At 39.5% G+C, this 19,213-nt stretch overlaps 1 protein-coding gene across 1 annotated transcript in view; it reads left to right on the top strand.

The window, feature by feature from the left end:
* Nebl (nebulette) overlaps positions 1-19,213 on the top strand; it is a 208,299-nt gene that overhangs the window by 103,643 nt on the left and 85,443 nt on the right. The window contains exons 12-14 of the mRNA XM_029557134.1: positions 7,695-7,796; positions 8,685-8,786; positions 18,784-18,897. Of these exons, the coding sequence (XP_029412994.1) occupies positions 7,695-7,796; positions 8,685-8,786; positions 18,784-18,897 (318 nt within the window). The remainder of the gene's footprint in view (positions 1-7,694; positions 7,797-8,684; positions 8,787-18,783; positions 18,898-19,213) is intronic.

The raw sequence follows: 19,213 nt of genomic DNA, 5'->3' as shown, positions 1-19,213 counted from the left end.
ACGAGATAACGTGTGCAAAGGGCTCCACCGAGGAGCTACTCTAAAATATTAGGCCTTTTTGGTCTTCCTCTAGCTTTGATAGGGTGATTTGAGATTGTAGGATGATAGGATAATTAACTTGGAGCAGTTAAAAGAAGTTCAATTGTTTAAATAGCCTTATCACCATAACATAAATATTAAGAAATACTAGGTTAGAAAGGCAAATTCAAAAGGTTCCCAACCCTATCTTATTGATACTGTCATCAAAAAATGATGAAGACCAGTAAGTTAATGTCCTTTTGTAATTTAAGGAACGTACCCCTGGCAATTTTTTCTAATATGATTAGAGAATCTAGGGTTATTTTCTTCTGTGACTTTCCCTAAAAGATAGACTTGTAATGAAAACCTCAGTTCCATTATTACTTTAAATCAATCTTGTCACAGATATGGACCATCCAGAAGGTTTGAGGTAAGCCAAGTAGATCTCAAGTTGCTATTTTCAGTTTTTCTAGTAGCATGACTTATGGTGAAATTGGAATTGGTAAACTTTTCTGAGAAGTAATTGGAAAATCAGTTCATTGTGCATTAAGTAGTATTTGGGGTGGGAAACAAAAGACTTAATGTTCTTTCCAAGAATGATGTGTGCGCCCTATTAAAATTAATAAAACCTTATCAGTAGACTAATTTCTGTTCCATCAGAAAGTGAAAAAGCTTAAAGATAAATCAGTAAGGTCATATTAGAAAAACATTTAGGGATCTGTGTGGTTCCCGTGTGATTTACAGTGCTTTAAGATTTAGCGGTAAAAATGAATGTATTAGTATTTTGTTCATCTCTCAGAAAGAATTGTTAGAATTACTTCTTTTGTTCTCTTTGCAAAATTGTGGTGGTGATGAAATTAAATCATGAGTAAGAAACTTTTTATCAACTGTAAAATTGATTTTAAACAGTGACAATAACAAAAATTTGTTTTAGATGTAGCTCTGTAGTTTAGTCCTACTTTTAGAAAATTGAAAGATTTTCTGTCTGTTGAATAACATCAAATCATACCTTTACTAATATTTAAAATGTTTATACTTTATAGAAAATAATGTTTAAATGAGAAAAAAGATGGGCTTTGCAGAGATTGTAGACGCAGCTCAGTCATGATTGCTCGTATTCAGAAGCCCTGTGTTCAGTCCCAGTACTTAAAAAACCCCAGTTGAGTCTGGAGAGATAACTCAGCGGTTAAGAACACTGAATGCTCTTGCAGAAGACCCAGGTTCAAATCCCAGCACCCACATGGCATCTGACAACTGTCTGTAACTCCAGTCCCAGGGGATCCGACAGCCTCTTGCATGACACGGGTGCACTTACATGGAGGCAATACACTCATACATATAAAATAAAAATAATAAATAAAATATTTTAAAAACCCAGTCAATAGGCCTGTTTGGTGAAACCTAGAAAGCTCCTCTGAGATAAGAATGCATTTTTTAAATTTAATTCAGTTTTATTTTTCGGTCTTTTTGAGTCAGGGTCTCCCTGTAGCTGTACTGGCCTGGAACTTGCTATGGAGATCAGATTGGTATCAACCTCAGAGATCCAGCCCCTCTGCTTCCCAAGTGCTGGGATTAGAGGTGTGTACTACCACATCCAGCCTGAAATGAGAATTTTAAAAAAGATTTATTTATTTACTTATTTTTTTATGTGTATGAGTATTTGCCTACACGTATGCATGTGTATCACACACATGCAGTGCCTGTGGAGGCCAGAAGACGGTATTGGATCCCCTGGAACTGGGGTTAGAAACAGTTGTTGCCTCCATGTGGGTGCTGGGAACCAAATCCTGGTCCTCTGCAAGAACAGCCAGCTCTCCAGCTCCTGTAAAAGGTTTTTAAAAGTGACTGAACTTAGGTCTCCCTTGACAGGCTGCACTACTGAATTCTCAACAAACCTAAGAAGTTCTCTCTTCTGTGTAGTTTCTGCTCGCCAAGGATCATTTCATGTCTCAGTAGAGTATAGCAAAGGGATTGGTTCTGGTCCAGCTGGATTTGTTCCCTTCAGGTCTGCCTCTAAGTACCGTGATTGACCTCCAAAGGCATGTTGTGCTGGAGACTTTCTCTAATTCCCAAGTGCTTCACCTCTCTTCAAGGACTGACGACTATGGCGGCTTTCTGTCTAGTTTATTAACTCACCAACTAAATGTTCTCACTTGCTTAATCATAAAACAGGAGGAGTGTGGTAAATCTTTTGCCTGTGTCTGTCTGTACCTGGACAGTAAAAATACCCATTTTCTGTCTACTTTCAAAATCCCTTAAGAATTGGTTTTATTGGCCAGTTCAAACCATAGCTATATAAGGAAGGAGATCCTGGAGAACGTAGTTACAGTCTTGGAAGGAAGGGTTGACAGAGCCCATTTGAGTATAAATTCTCAAGAAGGAGAGAGTAGAAATTTAGTGAAGTAATGCACATAAAATATGTAAGCACAGTGTCTGACACACTGGAAGGAGCCTCACAAAGGATGTGGTTCTTATGCAACAGGAATAGAAAGACCAAAAGTGGAGAGCACACAGAGGTAGAAAATGACAGAACTGCAGGACAGTACAAGCCAAGAGCATCGCTGAGTTTAGCTCAAGTAAAAATGGAAAATTTTTTGGTGTATATACAAGCCTTCCCTTGTTAGCCTTGGGAGATAGGCTCGGGATCTTTGTAGATACACAAATCTGTGGATGCTCAGGTATTTTATACAAAATGACAAACTGTTTGCATATGAGCTCCATATATCCTCCCCATATTTTAAATCACCTCTAGATCACTCATAATATGTAAACAATGTAAGTGCCAAATTAATAGTCCTTGTATTACTTAGGGGTTAATCACACAAAACAGTCTGTACATGTTCAATATAGACAGAGTTTTCTCTTTTAGGTATTCTCAATCTACAGCTGAATCTCCATCGATATGGAGAGCCATGTATAATTAGAAAGTTCAAGCCTCCTCTGGACATGACTAGAGCTAGAGCCCTCACGCTGTCACCAGAAGTCCCCGTCTGTCCTGTATCTTGTCTCTGCTCACTTCTGTCAGATGCCACTTTAGACTTACTGTCTATGAGGACTCAAGCTGATAGCTGTTGTTTCTAAACTATATTTATAGCAGCTGATCCCAGAGAAAAGCATGGTTCTTCACGCTTCACCTTCAGGTCCTTTGGATGATTCTGGCCCTGACTCTACTCTTTCATTAATCATGGTTTCTAAGTAGGTTTGGTACCTAATTGGCCTGTGTCCCATGGCCACCCCTGGGATCAGGAAGGTTCGTCTGCATTCAGGAGAACTACCTAATCACAGAGGAAGAGTAAGAAGCAGTTTCCAAATAAAGATACTTGAGGATGGAGACATGACCGTCAGTAAAGCACCTTGACACATCTGGCAAGAAGGAACCTCAGTTGGGGAACTTCCCATATTGGTTGGCCTGTGGGTATGCCTGTGAAACACTTCCTGACTGCTGAGTGATGTGGGAGGACCCAGTCCACTGTGGGTGATGGCACCCTAGGCAGGTGGGCCTAGGTTGTGTAAGAAAGCAGGCTGAGCTCAGGCCAGAGGAGCGAGCCAGTAAACAGCATTCCTCCGTGGTCCGTGCTCCAGTTGCTGCTTCTGGGTTCCTTCTCTGCATTCCTGTCTGACTTCCTAAAAGAGAGTCTATATCTTGGAAGTATGAGATGAAATACACCCTTTCTTACCCAAGTTTGATGTGTGAGAATGTTTATCACAGCCACAGAAAGCTAACTAAGACACCTCACAATGATAAAGACCAGAGTTTGGAGACCCAAAACCCATATACAAAGCCAGCACAATGGTGCATTCCTGTAACACTGACAATAGCAAAATTGGAGGAGAGATAGGCAGATCCCTGGATGCTCAGGAGCCAGTCAGTGGCCTATGTGATGGTCGTCCAGGCCATTGAGAGATCTTGTCTCAAACAAAAGGTGGAAGGTACCCGGGGACCACCACCAGAGGTTGTCCTCTGCATGGACATGCACACCTACACACAGACACACACAGACACACACAGACACACATAGACACATGCACACAAAAAAGGATTAATATAAATCTACTCCCAAGAAATCATTTCTGGAAAACAAACTGATACATGGAAAAAAGCAGCAAATGAATTCAGTGGAGGGAGGGGGAGGAATAGGAAGACATCAAGTCGTTAGAATAAAATTGAGGTGTACCTATAGAAGAGATCAGACTCTATTTGCAGGCAAGTTTCTGCCTTCTAATATACTGCTAAAGAGACAAAGTGGCACATTTCAACTATAACACGGTGATAATCATTACTGAAAGGCATAAAGAAGATTTTGAGGAATGGGGGATATGCCATATTCTCTAAGGAAAACGATGAAATATTGTTGAGATACCATTTTCTCTTTAAGTCATTTTATAGAATTTAGTGCCATTCCCATTAAAATTCCAGTTGTTTCCTTTATGGGATTTACTAAAGTGCTCCTAACGTTCATTACTAAGAACAAATAGTTTAAAATTAAGAACATGGTTGAAATTGAACAGAAAGGGAATTTGGCTTAACAGATATGGTCATGTGCAAAAGTCCCATAGGAGGGAGTAAGGCCTTATGATACATGATAGTCTAAATTAGAGGTTAGTTCTAGTATTCGTGTTTTCTCCTCTTCTTTCCTGCCCCCTCCTCCCCCTTCCTCCCTTTGCCCTCTCCTTCCTCCACCTCCTCCTCTCCTTCCTCCTCCTTCTCCTCCTCCTCCTGCTCCTCCTCCTCCTCTTCCTCCTCCTCCTCCCCCCCTTCTTCCCCTCGGCTTCTGCTTCTTTTTCTTCTTCTTCCTCATTTTTCCTCCTCTCCCTCCTGTTTCTCTTCCTCTTCATTTATTTTCTGCTGTGCTTTGGGTCAGAGTTGGAAATAAAACATTAAAGGAAATAACATCAAGTTAACCGTTGGTCATTAGCTTATCCCCACCTTGGCCTGATGATGCTCAGTGATCTCTTCTTTAGTGTCCTTATTTGAAACTGTAGATCAGATATTGTCATAAGGAGGTCAGCCCACTGTGCCAGTATAGCATTTAGAATTTGAGTTGATTCAGCACACACACACACACACACACACACACACACACACACACACCCCAGCCTCCCTTCTGTAGCTTGGCTTTCTGTTTCTTCCTGGGTTCTGATGCAATGCAGCATAGAATGTAAACACATTGCAGCCACCAGCAGAGCATCAGATACATTCCCGCAAACCTAGCAAGCTGGTAGACAAAGGGAGACAAGTAATCCACCCAGGAAGCCATGCTACCACCCCATATACATTCAGCCATCATTGCAGAGATTGAGATGAGGTGCTTGGTACCTGAGAACGTTCTGGATGGAAGCTCCCTCTCCTGTGGTGTATTCCCAAGCAGTGGTGCTGTGGACGCTCCAGCTGGTGAGCAGGCTCCTGCCCTGTTCTCCTGTGCAGCTCTGTGGTCTCCTCTTGTTTGAATGTACAGCTCACGTCAATCTTAATATTTGTTTTGAGTCACATATGCTGGCCTCTAATTTGCAATTTACATGGATGATGGGGCCCTATTCAAAGTCCTGCTCCTGCCGTCTTTGTGCTGTTCACCTCTCCTCACGCAGTCATTAGGCGGAACAGCGTATAATTAGGTAACCCATGTAAAGCTGAGATTTCTGAAACATTGCAGTTCTTTTCAAAAAGTACGGGTTTCCATTTTTACTCTCATTCTTTTCTAAACAAAAAGGCATTTCCCTCCTGGTGGTTTTCATGTGAATGCAGTCACTTAGACACCATTAGTCTTGGGGGTAGGTAATAATTTTGGTTTGTTTTCACCTGAGAGCTGTTTTTTGTTTACACAGCTTGTGTTTAACACGGTGTAGACTGGAATTGAGTTCCCTTCATTTGTGGATGAGTGCATTGCTTTTTGAAGCCAACAAAATTGCCCTGTTTAAAACGTCCTGAAGATTTAAAATTCACCCAATACAATAACTCAGTTTTCAACTAATTTTTACATTTCTTTACTATCTGTATGCACAAACCTGCCTGAAATTACTCGTTTAGGCAAAGCTTACGAAAATATAAATGCCAAAGAAAGCAGATGCTCTTGCTGAAATTATACTAATTGTGTTTAAGGTGTATTCATTTGTTAGACAGGTTTATGGTAATAAACGTAGTTTAAAAGTAGTCTTGGGGGCCGGGTGTGGTGGCGCACACCTTTAATCCCAGCACTCGGGAGGCAGAGGCAGGCTGATCTCTGTGAGTTTGAGGCCAGCCTGGTCTACAGAGTGAGTTCCAGGCCAGCTGGGGCTACAGGGAGACTCTGTCTCAAAAAACACCAAAAAAACAAACAAACAAGCAAACAAAAAAAGTAGTGTTGGTAGTAAGGCAACTGCAAGTTCATAAAAGAGTAGGCAGAAATGTGTGTAAGCATTTCATTGAACTAAGAGAATATGATGCATTGGAAACCCATTGAAGTTTTTTAAAAACTCTGCAACACTGGAAGGAAAATAAGATACAGTAGTATTAATACACATATCAGATGTTGCAGCAAAGGCCTTTAATAGAGGGAACTCTCCTCTCTCTCTCTCTCTCTCTCTACATATATATATATATATATATGTCACTAAACATAATTCTATTACAGAGGACTGTAAATGGATTTCAGAAATCTAAATTCTTATCAAGTATGCTGTATGATGCTGTTTCAGAAAGTTTGCAGGCAACATTAGGAGCATGTTTTGCCCCTTTGTACAGGTGTCCAGTAGTTCATAAGTTTCTATTCTATCTCTCTATGCTCTGAATAAAATAATGATGGGTTTTTAAAAAATGATGATATACTTTGCATATAACTTTAGCAGAATGTGCTCTAATAGACAAGGCAGCCAGCCTCTTGCCAGAGAGAGCCAGCACCTGGCAATTTTTTCTCTAGATCATGACAAATTTCAAGAAGTAGAGAGAGATGAGTAGGTGTTGACCATCATGCCTTACACCAGTTCTGGTCTGATCTTCCCACCCATCCATCAGTCAGGGTAATGAAACAAGCCGCATGATATGGAATACATGTCGACACTTGCCTGTTTGTCTCTGTAAATCTCTACTGTTTATACTGTTTCTGGCTTATAACTAACAATCATTCTGAGGGAGGAGATTCCTTAATGCAATTGTTTTTATTGCGCTAGATTTAAGTCATGGCGATGGCATTTATTAGAAGATAAATATCTCCTAAGCATGAACATCTGAAGAGTTCAGTTGAAAAGGAAGAGAAAGTTGTAGCTGTCAGGGTAGAAGATGGAGAGTGTTACAGCTTCACCACCTTCCCTTCCCGAGGGAGTCATTTCCTGTATTTGTGTGTTGAGCTCACCCTGCATCCCCTGGAGGGGAGTGTGTGGGTAAGACCAAGGATGTGGGTGTGAATATAAACATGAGCACTTAGGGACAATTGCATTCATATAGTGCTGTGTAGAAGATCCTTACGGTGGTTTTGTGTCCCCTTCTTGTTCTTCTATTTATTAGATACTGTATATTTATTTCAGATATACACTGAGACATAGGTACTTGCGTAAATGAATGGTGTGCACAAAAACTATAAAAAGTACCTTAAGGCCAGTAGGTTCTTAAAACTATTATGGCAAAGATAAATAATGTTATGGATGTAAAGGTAACTAAACAAAATGACTAATTCTTTTCTCTAATCAAAATGATCTCTGATCAGATTTGTTACAGAAAAGATGTGCAGGACACCCATACATACACAGCAGAGCTTGACAGACCGGATATCAAGAAGGCAACTCAGGTCTCCAAGATCATAAGCAATGTAATTTCTCTTTCTTAATCTTGTGTAGACATGATTTTTTTTTTGTAGGAGACAAAGCATGGCATTGGTAGTTCAATGATTAATTTAGCTAGAATAATCAATCTATTTGAAGCAGTTTTGTCCTAAGTTATCTATTCGATTATGTAAATTCCCAGAGACGTGCATGTACTGCCCCACTCCCCCACCTTGCCGCTGCTCAGCTTGACTATTAGCATAATTTTTAGAAGGATGCACACTCTATGGGTATAAACCACATTCAGACAGCTCAACTTGGAAGTCCCATGGTCAGTCTTCCTGCCTCTCTAATCTCTCACCTCATCTTTACCCAGAGAACTCAGTTTAGCCACTTCCTTTCTGTTGCTGGTAATTTGCTGATTCTCTTACACCAGTACTCACTCTGTGTGCTCTCCCAACCTAACACCATTCTACTTAAATACAACAAAAATCCTGGTTGAAAAGATGATACTGCTCAAGTTAGATATTGGAGTAACACAGCGTCAGTGCACCTTAAGAATCAATAATGAAACTAAGTTCAACTGCATGTTAATCAAACACCAGTCCTCCATGGACAAAACCGTAAATTGTACGTGTTTAAAGAATGCAGGGTCTCAGTTATCCAGGAAAGCCCCTGGTATTTTTAATAAACAAGTATAAAGATAATTATGACTGGTTACTGAGACTAAAATAAATAATTGTTTCACAACTAAAAGTTGAATTTCCTTAAGAAACTCTGAAATAAATTTCAGTTTTAGCGGTCAGTATTTTAGTATTTGATGTATATGCGAAATATTTTAAATGAACTAGGCAACTGTTATATTTTGACTAATGTTAATGTAATTCTTTATTGGAAAGTAGGGATATTTAGCATTTTCTCATTATTCATTTTAGGCAGAATATAAGAAGGGACAAGGAAGAATGAATAAAGAGCCTTCTGTCATCGGAAGACCAGATTTTGAACACGCCGTGGAAGCTTCTAAACTTTCTAGTCAGGTAAGACTTCAGAGTGATGATCCTTCAATGACTTTATTCAGAGATTTTGTTTCCAGAAGCAGAGCCAAATATTTCATTTTAGATAATATCTTTAATTGCAAGAATAAACAGAGGTAATATTTCTGAAACTATTTCAGATAAGTTTGCACCAATTACAGATTTCAGTAAAGGAAAAAAAAAAAGCTTAATTTTCAAAACAAAACAAAGTTGTTTTTCCCCCTCAGGGCTCATACCTTAATCTCTTTCAATGAGTTCAGCCATGTTGTATTTCCAGAAATCAGCAATAGTCAATACCAAATAATTCTGTTTCTCCCTGTATAGAAATGAAGACATGCATACAATTTTTAACTCAGTGCTAAGATTATTCATCAATTTAAAAATAGTTTAGCTTAATTCATCAAGAAAATAAGCATCATCATAAGAAGAAAACTTTGAAATCTAGTTGAAGTAGGTAAAATAATAACTGAAAAGTATACAGACGTGGGAAGTGTATAGCTTGAGAGTCAGATTAAAATTTCAATTCTCCTATAATTGTCATACAGATATCATACGATTTCAATTGAATCCAAAAGAATTTTTAAAATATGGGTAAAGCTGTTTAACAGTTTATGAGGAAATGAGTTGTCTGACAGTAGACTTTAACAGTATGAAAATGATCAGTAAAGGGGAACTGAAGCTCTATGTCTCCATGAGATAATGGAAAACCATTGGCATTAAATCAACATGAGATCAGAATACACTGAGAGGCGAAATAATCAGTGGGACAGAATAGAGACTCCAGAATGTCCAAGAATTTAACACATGATAAACATGTTGACACAAGTCAGTGGGAAGAAGTTAGGTCAATTAATAAACTGCGCAGTTGTAAGGGCCACCCCTCATGGTGAAGATAAAATGTAACCGTATACAAAAGTGAGTCCCAGGTGGATTAACAATATGAGTGGTACACACCGGTTATCCTAGCATGCAGGGGGCTGAGGCAAGAGAATTGAAGTCAGCCTGGGCTGTAGCGTGAGGCCCTGTCTCTAAGTAAAAGCCAAACCAACCAAATGAACAAATAAATGCCAAAACAAAAAGCAAATGCTGGAGTATAAACAATAAATAACTAAAATGTTAAGAAGAAAATTCAGGGCTGTGTGTGTGTGCGCGTGCATGTGTGTATGCGTGGCTGTCTGTCTGTCTTTCTCACTGTATCTCACACAAGGGTGATAGATTTGTGTTTAAACAAGACCAGAGGTTCAAAATCTGTAACAGAATAGTAAGACACATTGATTACACAGAAATTCAAACTGCTGCTGCATGTGGTGGCCATGCATGTAATTTCAACTCTTGAGAAGCTGAGGCAGGAGGATTTCAAGTTGAAGGCTAACTTGGGCTACATACTGAGACTCTGTCTTGAAAAACTCAAGTCAGTAAGCAAATGAGTAAATAAATAGCTAGCTTTATTTAGTAGAAAAAGTAAGACTTACAGAATCAACAATAATATTAACAAACTAATTTTTACACATTTATAGTTTTCTTTCTTTGATCTTTTTGAGACAGGGTCTCCCTGTAGCCCCACCTGGCCTGGAACTCACTATGTAGACCAGGCTGGCCTCAAACTCACAGAAGGCTACCTGCCTCTGCCTCCCAAGTGCTGGGATTAAAGGCATGTGCCATCCTACCCAGCTAATATTTATAGTTTTCAATTTTGGAAAAAAATACATTTCTTACATTGCAAAATAACTACATTATATATCAAAAGGGAGAGATGAAAATTGTGAAACATCTAAAATCTGACTAAAGAACACAGAATAAATCTAAAAATGAAAAGATGCACAGGGCTTTTGGTTTGAGACTCTCAGTGCTCTACATCAGCGTCCTGTTAACTCTTCCAAAATTAACATTAAATCTCCATGCAGTTTGAACTGAAATCCAAACTGGCTTCTCAAAAATTAGGATCAACTGCTCAGTGGTTAAGAACACTGACTATTCTTGCAGAAGATCTGGGTTCGAATCCCAGCACTCACATGGCCACTAACAACTGTCTGTAACTCCAGTTCCGGGGGATCCGACAGCCTCTTCTGTCCTCTGCAGGCCTTGCATGATACGGGTGCACTTACCTACATGCAGGCAATACACACATACATATAAAATAAAAATAATAAGTAAAATATTTAAAAAATTAGGATCAAATCAAATAGCTGAATAAAATAAACAAATTATAGAGTTTGCACAGATTGGGGAGATGAACATTGTTTTTTAAAATCTTAAAAAGAAGAACAATGATCTTTAACTATTTGAAAGAGGATTTATAATACACATAAGAATATTTTAATATATAATATTCATATCTTCTTTGATATAGAAATAGAAATGACTCACAGCCCAACAGAAAAAAGGGGAAATGAAATGAGGTAAATAGGCATTCCATGGAGAGCAGGTGCTGATAGCCAGTAATCATGTGAAAAGATGCTCAAACTGGGTAGAAAAGGAAATGCCAACAAAATCAACAGGAACTGCCATTTGTACCCATCGGCATTCTGTTTCTTTAGCGTTGGGGAGAAGGCCATGTAGTCAAGAAGGTTTTGAGTAGGAGGTAGCTTTGCACGAGGCTGGATTTTAAGGGAGAGAGAAATCTGCTTAAAGGGAAAGCCCCAAGTGAAGAAGGAGGGTGTCTGTGAACAAAAGTCCAACCGTGGGGGGTCTCTGAGCAGAGGGGTATGGTTATGGCTATAAACAGGAATTTAATGAGAAAAGGGTCAATGCTGCATTAATTTTGACCATATGACATTACTTATAGAACAGAGTAGAAATAATGTATTCCTTTAAATATGTATGCATATTTCATTTTTCTTCTAGTAATAAACATACATTTGCCATCTTAAGCATTTGAGGTTCAGTGGCGTTAAATGATTTCATAATATACCACCATCCTTGACAACCATCTCAGCTCTTCAGCCTGTAAATGCTAAGTGCTACACCCAACTCCTTTAGGAATAACCTGTCCTATCAAAACGGTAGTAAAAAGAGAAGGTGATTCCCACATGTAATCAGGGGGAACCTTTTAGAGTTCAATTGCAGGAACACACCGTTATCACCATTTCAGCTGTGGTCATCAGCGAGCTTCCACGTTCAGATGAGAAATAAGCAAGCAGAACATTTTGATGAAGAATGGACTGTGCAGAGAACATTCCTGCAGCCAGGTTAATGTGTCAGCACTGTGCAAGGAGGTTGGCCTCTGTGAGAGGTGCAAGTCCCAGGGGCCACTCAGGATGTGACTGTGAGAATCCCACAGGAAATGATCAAGTCTCCCTGACTATGACAGATGGGGGAAGCAGAGAGACAGGATGTATATGATCAGTGTTCGAGTGTAACCGTGCCGCATGCTGTTTTACAGCTTGCGAGACTTTCTCTTCTAAAACAACTTTGCCTTGGAAGGCTTCAAGTGTACAAGAGGGTGTGGATAGGCATGGACAACACTGTCACGAAAGCCCAAAATGCCTATGGAGGCCTTTTGCATCCTCAGTAATGCTATTGAAGGGGCAGGAGGGCTCAGTCCTGTTTTGGGTTTCCAGTTTAGCTCTCTAATTCAATGTGTGCGTGTGCGTGTGTGTGTCTGTATGTGGGTATGTGCACATGACTGCAAGTGTCTGTGGAGGCCCGAAATGTTGATCTCTCTGGAGCTAGAGTTACAGATGGTTATCAGCTACCCAGCGTGGGTGCTGGGCACCACACTTGGGTCCTCTGCAAGAGCAGTACTTGCTCTTAACTGCTGAGCCATTTCTTTAGCCACAACTTTCCCTTTTTAAATTGGGATGGTACATACATGTGTGATGTGATCATTTTTAAAAAATCAATAAAGTAAAATCTCGTGTGCCAAGACAAACTAGTTAATGTACACCTGAAATGTAAATGCACTAATTGTTGAAGTCCTCAACTTAAAAGATCTAAATGTGGTTCATTTGTTAATATATTCTTATATCATTTGAATTTATTATTTGGAATTTGTCTACATGCTGAATGAATTAAATTCTTAGTTTAGTTTTTTGGTATCAGGGAAAACCAATCTGTATACAATAATTCACACTTGTTACAAAATTACATTTGTTATATTGATGAGAGTGAGTTTAAAACCTAGAAGATCCATTATGGATTGCTATAAAAATTTAGTAATAAACAGTGTCCTTAAACTGTGAAGGGTATTAATTGGCTTGGCAAAGCTCCCATTCTTCTTTCCTGGCAAACACATACTCTGCCAACCTCCTCATACCCAAGCATCAGCTTAAATGTCATATCCTGAGTTGCCAATGTGAATGGATCTCTCTGTTCTTTATCATCCTTGCTACAGTTTGTGTTGGTCATATATGTGTGTATGTGTTAAATATCAATTTGAGTGACTTACCCTACAATAGGTTTCATTGGCAAGGGCTTTGTGGTCTTGGGTATACCATTGTAGAATAGCATTGATTACGTTGTTAATAAATATATAGACAGATTAAACAAAATTTCTCTGGATTATTTACATTTGATACAAAGTTAGGATGATATTGCTTTGTAAAGAAAAAAAAAAAGAGCACTCAAGGCCTTGGGTTTAATCCCAGATATCAGATCAAAAGAAAAAGAAAAAAAATACAGAAGGAAGTAGGGAGGGAGAGAAGGAAGGAAGGGAGGAATGGAGGGAGGAAGAAAGGAAGGAAGGAAGGAAGGAGTGAAGGAAGGAAAGAGGGAAGGAAGGAAGGAAAGAATGAAGGAAGGAGGGAAGGAAGGAAGGAGAAGGGTGTATGGCATTTTGTGTAAAATCAAGCTTAAAATCTGATACTTTTTATGATGAGTTTTATTTAAAAATATGTACTGATGCACTGCGGTGAATTTTTGGCAATGAGCCAGCCAGCACCTCAATAAAGGCGAGAATTTGGGGAAAGAGTGGTCCCTCATCTCTTTCCTTTTTGAGGCACTCTGCCATTAATCTCTTCATGGCTTTTGGACAGTTACTCCATACCTTACTGAGATCTGGAGGTAGGTATCCTCGTCCCACCATACAAATTATCTGATCCCTGTTGCCTAATGTTGAATTTTAAACCTCAATGGTTCAAGATACGCAAACATCACTAAACATCTCAGTGTCTTTCCCGGAGGTCTTACTTCCTATTCCGAGCTTCTTTTGTTCATTGGTTATTCTAATTATTAAATTCCAATTTTCTCTTTAAAAAAATGTAGTTTCCCCTGCTCACTTGTGGTTAAATTTTATTCAAAAATTGAAGAAAATGGATACCTTTAGACATACGGTGTCTGTGTGGTTTTCAGTGATAATTAGGTCCATTCCTCAATTTTCCACTTCTTTCCAAACATTTGTTTATGTGGCTATGCTGAAGAGTTATCATTCAGGATCCAAGAACTGACATCTTTTAAGAAAGATTTTACTTTTATTTTATGTGTATGAGTGAATGCTTGCATGTAGGTATATGAACCATGTGTAAGCCTGGTGCTTGGGGAGGCCAGAAGAAGGTGTCAGATTCCCTGGAATTGGACTTACTGTGAGCCACCTTCTTCATGCTGGGACCTGAACCTAGGTCTTTTGCAAGAACATCAAGTGCTCTCAGCTGCTGTGCCATCTCTTCAGCCCCCGGGGCTGTGCTTTGTATCCTTGCTGACTGTAGGTGAGCCTGAGCCATAGGTGATGTGTGGGAGCCAAGCACCTGAGTGGTAAAAACTGGTGAGCTTAGAACGCAGGCTTCTCCCCATGGTGGCACTGCTGTCCAGAGGTACTTTAAGGGTTAGTTGAGTTATATCAGTGTGGCTTAATAGTCTCAGTGTGGGCTTCCTAAAGTCTAGCTGAGGTCACAATTCTCTGGAAAAGTTCTAGGAGTTTGATCTATATCTGTCTGGTGTATTTTTAAGAAAGTAATGAATACCAGAATTACGAGGTATACTCTTCATAGTGTAAACAAAGTAACCTCATTACTGGTATATAACCAGTTATTTCCAAAAAATGGATCTAGGTATAAAGAGTAACCTTTTATCTTATAATCAACCCTTATGTCTTCTTTTCTCAAGTGATCTGATAACTGAAAGGTATGCTTTGTTCTGTGGTTGGGTAAACAGTACAGTGAACACCAAACATTGCAGGGACCTCTGGGGAGATGTGAGTGTGAATGGGGTGGCAGACAGTCAGGTTTGTGAACTGTGGATTGAAAATGGAGCAGAATGCTGAACATGTATTTAGTTAATGTGTGTCTGCATGTGTGTAAGTGGCCCACGGAGGCCAGAAGAGGGCATTGAATCCCCCTGGAACTGGAGTTACAGATAGTTATGAACCACCATGTGGGTGCAGGGATCTGAACCCTGGTCCTCTGCAAGAGCAATAACTCTTAGCCGCTAAGTTATCCCTCCAACCCCTGATCAAAGTACTTTTATATAATGCAGCTATGTTATTTTGTGTTTAGTTAATTAATGAGGGAAGCTCCTGTGTTTGGTTCCACAGGGATGTTTTGAAATCGAATCACTTAGGCTACCGGTGTTTACAACACCGGTTCAATATTAGTATCTGAATGGTGTAGCTAGAGATTGGTGATTATTTTTCAAAAATGGGCATTTACTTCGAAGAGCAAATGGCAAGCTTAACCTGATAAGCTGTCATTTTTACTTCCAAGTCACACCATCCAAAACATTGCCTTTGCACCTTATGTAATTCTGCTGGGAACACAAAGACAGTAGGAAGGACTCTCTGGTCATTGTCAGCCTGACAGTCTAGCACCACCTGGGAGATGGGCTTCTGGGCATGCCTGTGGGGATTATCTGGACTGTGTTGACTGATGTGAGAAGACCCAGCTTAACTGTGGCAGGATCATTCTCTGGGCAGATCCTGGACCGTACAGCACTGAGAAAGTGAGCCAAACAGCAAGCACACCTTCATCCTTTGCTCCTGGCTGCTTTACTGTGGATGCGAGTGACCAGATGTCTTGAGCACCTGCAGATGTGACTCAATGCAACCATGGACTGTCACATAAACTAGAAGCCAGACAGTGAACCCTTTCTCCCCTAAGTTGCTTCTGTCCAGGTAGCTCATCATGCTAACAGAAAGGAAACAAGACAGGCAGGCAAAAGCCATGGAATGTACTCTCACTTATGAACTGAGGCTCAGACATTAGCTGTGGATGCAGATAACTGAAAGGAAACTTGGTGCCCTGCAGCCTTGCACAGCTGATCTCCTGGTTAGAGCTGAACAGCCACTGCCTGAAAGCAATTGCTGTAAGGTGGCTGGCCGGGAGAAGGTTTTGACTAAGACAGGGGAGCAGGAGGGTGAACCTGGCTGAGTAAGAGGCACTGGTTAAGTGGGTGCAAATTTAAAAAAAAAAAAACTTGCCGTCTTTGTTGAGTGAATACCTTTTAAAAGGACCAAAGACTTAGGAGAGCCAAGACCAGTCATTAAACATAATGAAATGAACTGTAGCAAGAGGTAGAATCAGATTCTCCTGCTCCAGGATTCACATCTTCTCTGCTTAGCTAGTTAGACTCTCCCCACACTGTCCCCATCCCCACCTGGGGCCTAGGCTTCCTCCAGCTCATCCTACTTGAGACCTTTGGACTAGCCTGAGAGGTATACCTCTCATCAGTCATCAAAGATGCTTCTTTGTGCAACAGATGGAGACTATTACAGAGTTTCACAACTGGCCAAACAGAGAATAAGTGTCTGTGAGATGCTCATCCCTAAGTGACACATCTACAATGAAACTTGTATACCTAAAGCTCATGGAACATAGCAGAACATGGGGCAGAGAGAATACTAATGCATCTCTCAGCTCTCAGCAGTGAAGCTTCCTCATGCATAGTGATTAACTTAGAAAACCACAACTGGTCAGAATGGAGAGAATAAGACACGTGTCCCTGGATAGGGCTCCTATATTAAACTTCTGCCACCCAGGGCTCAAGAACCATTGTGGAAGAGGGGGTGGAAAGACTATAAGAGCCAGGGGTGGTCATGATCATAAGGAAACCATTTTCCAGGTAGATAGGAACTTGCTCATATGAACTTATCGCAATGGTAACAGCGTGCACAAGATCCATACAAGCTCAAACCAGATAAAAACCCAGCATAGAAGCAGGGAAATGGGTAAGAAGCTCCAACTTTGGCTGAGAAACTATTGGCAGCTGATCACTGCTGGGTGAGGTTGGTCTTCTTTAAGGGAGTGATGATAGATAGGTTGACCAGGGTCCAGTGGATAAACTCACTCTGAGGGACATCTGGGGACACAACTTGACTTGATAGACCTTAATATATATGACGGAATGCACAGCATCCTGTATAGGGGTTCTAAATATGATCAGGATGTATTCTATGAAATGCACAAAAATTCAAAAAATTTATAAAGAGGTAAAATGGAGAGGCACAGGCAGCAAAGATCTTGGCTGTGATGACAGATTTTGTGTGAAGTAGTGAAAGAAATATAAATGTTTTATATTTGTGCTGTTGTCTCTGATTTAATAAATGTAAAAGAATCATTTTTAAATTTTTTTTGTTTTAGAGATGTTTTGCCAATTATTTAAAGTAAATTTTTCAGGCAAAATGAATATGAGAAAGTTATTTTCAGTTAGAGCACACACAGAAAGTATTTTCTATAAGCCATCTCGAACCACATCTTTGATGCTCAATTCCCACCAGAATGTCACTAGCTCTTTGTCATAGATACATGGCAGGTTTCTCTAAAGAAGTCCGACATCCAAGATAGGCCCCATGAAAATAGCCGTTCCCAAATTCTGTTTAATAAATACTTCTGCAAGACAGAGCCTTAAGGTATACGGATAAATGTGCTGAGAATGTTATAAGAAAACAAAAATTTGTTTTCTGCAATCTTGCAAAAATTGTCCTAAGATCATAGAAATAATGAGAGAAGAAAGTAGCTTATTTTTAATTTTTATAATATTTAATTTAATTTTATGAGTGTTTTGCTTGCATGTAAGTGCACTGCATGTGTGCAGTGCCTGTGGAGGCCAGAAGAGGGTATTGAATCCCCTGGAACAGGAGTTACAGGCAATTGTTGGCTGCCATGTGGATGCTGGGAACTGGTCCTGTACAAGAGTAGCCAGTGCTGTTAACCACTCAGTCATCTCTCCAGTCCCTAAACAGCTTATTTTTTCGTTTTGAATTCTGTACATCCTTTGCTGGCTGCATGAATCAAGGGGCTGTGCAGTGGAGCAGCTCAGGTAACTTAATTGTGTAGGTTGATAGTCCTTTCCTTCTTGTTTTGTGCCTACTTAAAGAAAGAGAAACTTACTTTAGACTGAATATTGAAGTTTTCCTGCTGGATAAATTGAGGAGTTGGAGCAGAGAAAATGAAAAATGACATTAAGCAGACCCAGGGCATTTCAGAAAATGTATTTCCCAAAAAGTAGAGGGTTGTTTTTTGTTTTTTTGTTTCTTTGTTTTGTTTTGTTTTTTTGAGACAGGGACTCTCTATAGCCCCAGCTAGACTGAAACTCATTATTTAGACTAGGCTGGCCTTGATCTCATTACCTCTGCCTCTTGAGTGCCGGGATTAAAGGTGTGCATCACCATGCCTGAGTAGTTTTTGAACGACTGAAATATAGAGACTAACCATACTGTTTATTTGGAATAATCCCCTTAGGAAAACTAACATTCAAATTCTGGTACCGACAACCCACTTTCTGAATACAGTAGGCCTTAAGCATGTATGTATGCTCTCAGTTTTAATTGGTCATGGATTAGAGGAGTACAGAAATGGCAACTGACATAGAAAAACTTTTATACTTCAAATGCATAATTCACGTGAGCAAAGAATTTGAGTTCATGCCTAATTGCATCCATGATCAATATTCCAGTAGCACATTAAAATTTTCTAAATGCGTCATTGAGCTTTATGGAGAGAGATGAATATCGGGGATTTAAATTTTGTTGCTATTCGTTTAAAAGGTAGTTTTTATGTGATCTCTTTTAAAAAAATCAAATGTGTTACCTTTCAACTGAGATGTGTGATTTAGTTTCTTTCCTCTATATTAGGTTAAATATAAAGAAAAATTTGATAATGAAATGAAGGGGAAAAGCCACCATTACAATCCACTGGAGAGCGCTTCTTTTAGGCAAAACCAGCTTGCGACTACACTGGCAAGTAACGTAAGTCGTAATTCACGGAAAATTGTTTTCGATATCTTTTGAGTCTTGTTTTCATGGAACTCACTGTGTTGTAATTACTGATATTTAATCAAGATCATGTAATTTCCACATAATTTGTAGTTGAAAACACTGAAGCATATTTTCCTGAAGCTTTTTTTTAGAGGAAAGTATATTATTGTAATTTGCTATTAATGGTTACTGATTACTAATTAGTTAATAAGTAGGAAGAGTATTATGAATAAAATTATTATGTCTGATCAAGAGTAGAAATAGATTATAGAGTTTTGCAGGAAAAAAAAGGGTGTATTATCACAAA

The sequence above is a fragment of the Nannospalax galili genome, unplaced genomic scaffold, assembly GCF_000622305.1.
Source record: "Nannospalax galili isolate Female #2095 unplaced genomic scaffold, S.galili_v1.0 scaffold487, whole genome shotgun sequence".
Taxonomy (NCBI): Eukaryota; Metazoa; Chordata; class Mammalia; order Rodentia; family Spalacidae; genus Nannospalax; species Nannospalax galili.
The sequence above is the reverse complement of the archived record's forward strand: the minus strand, read 5'-3'. Positions and strand labels throughout refer to the sequence as shown.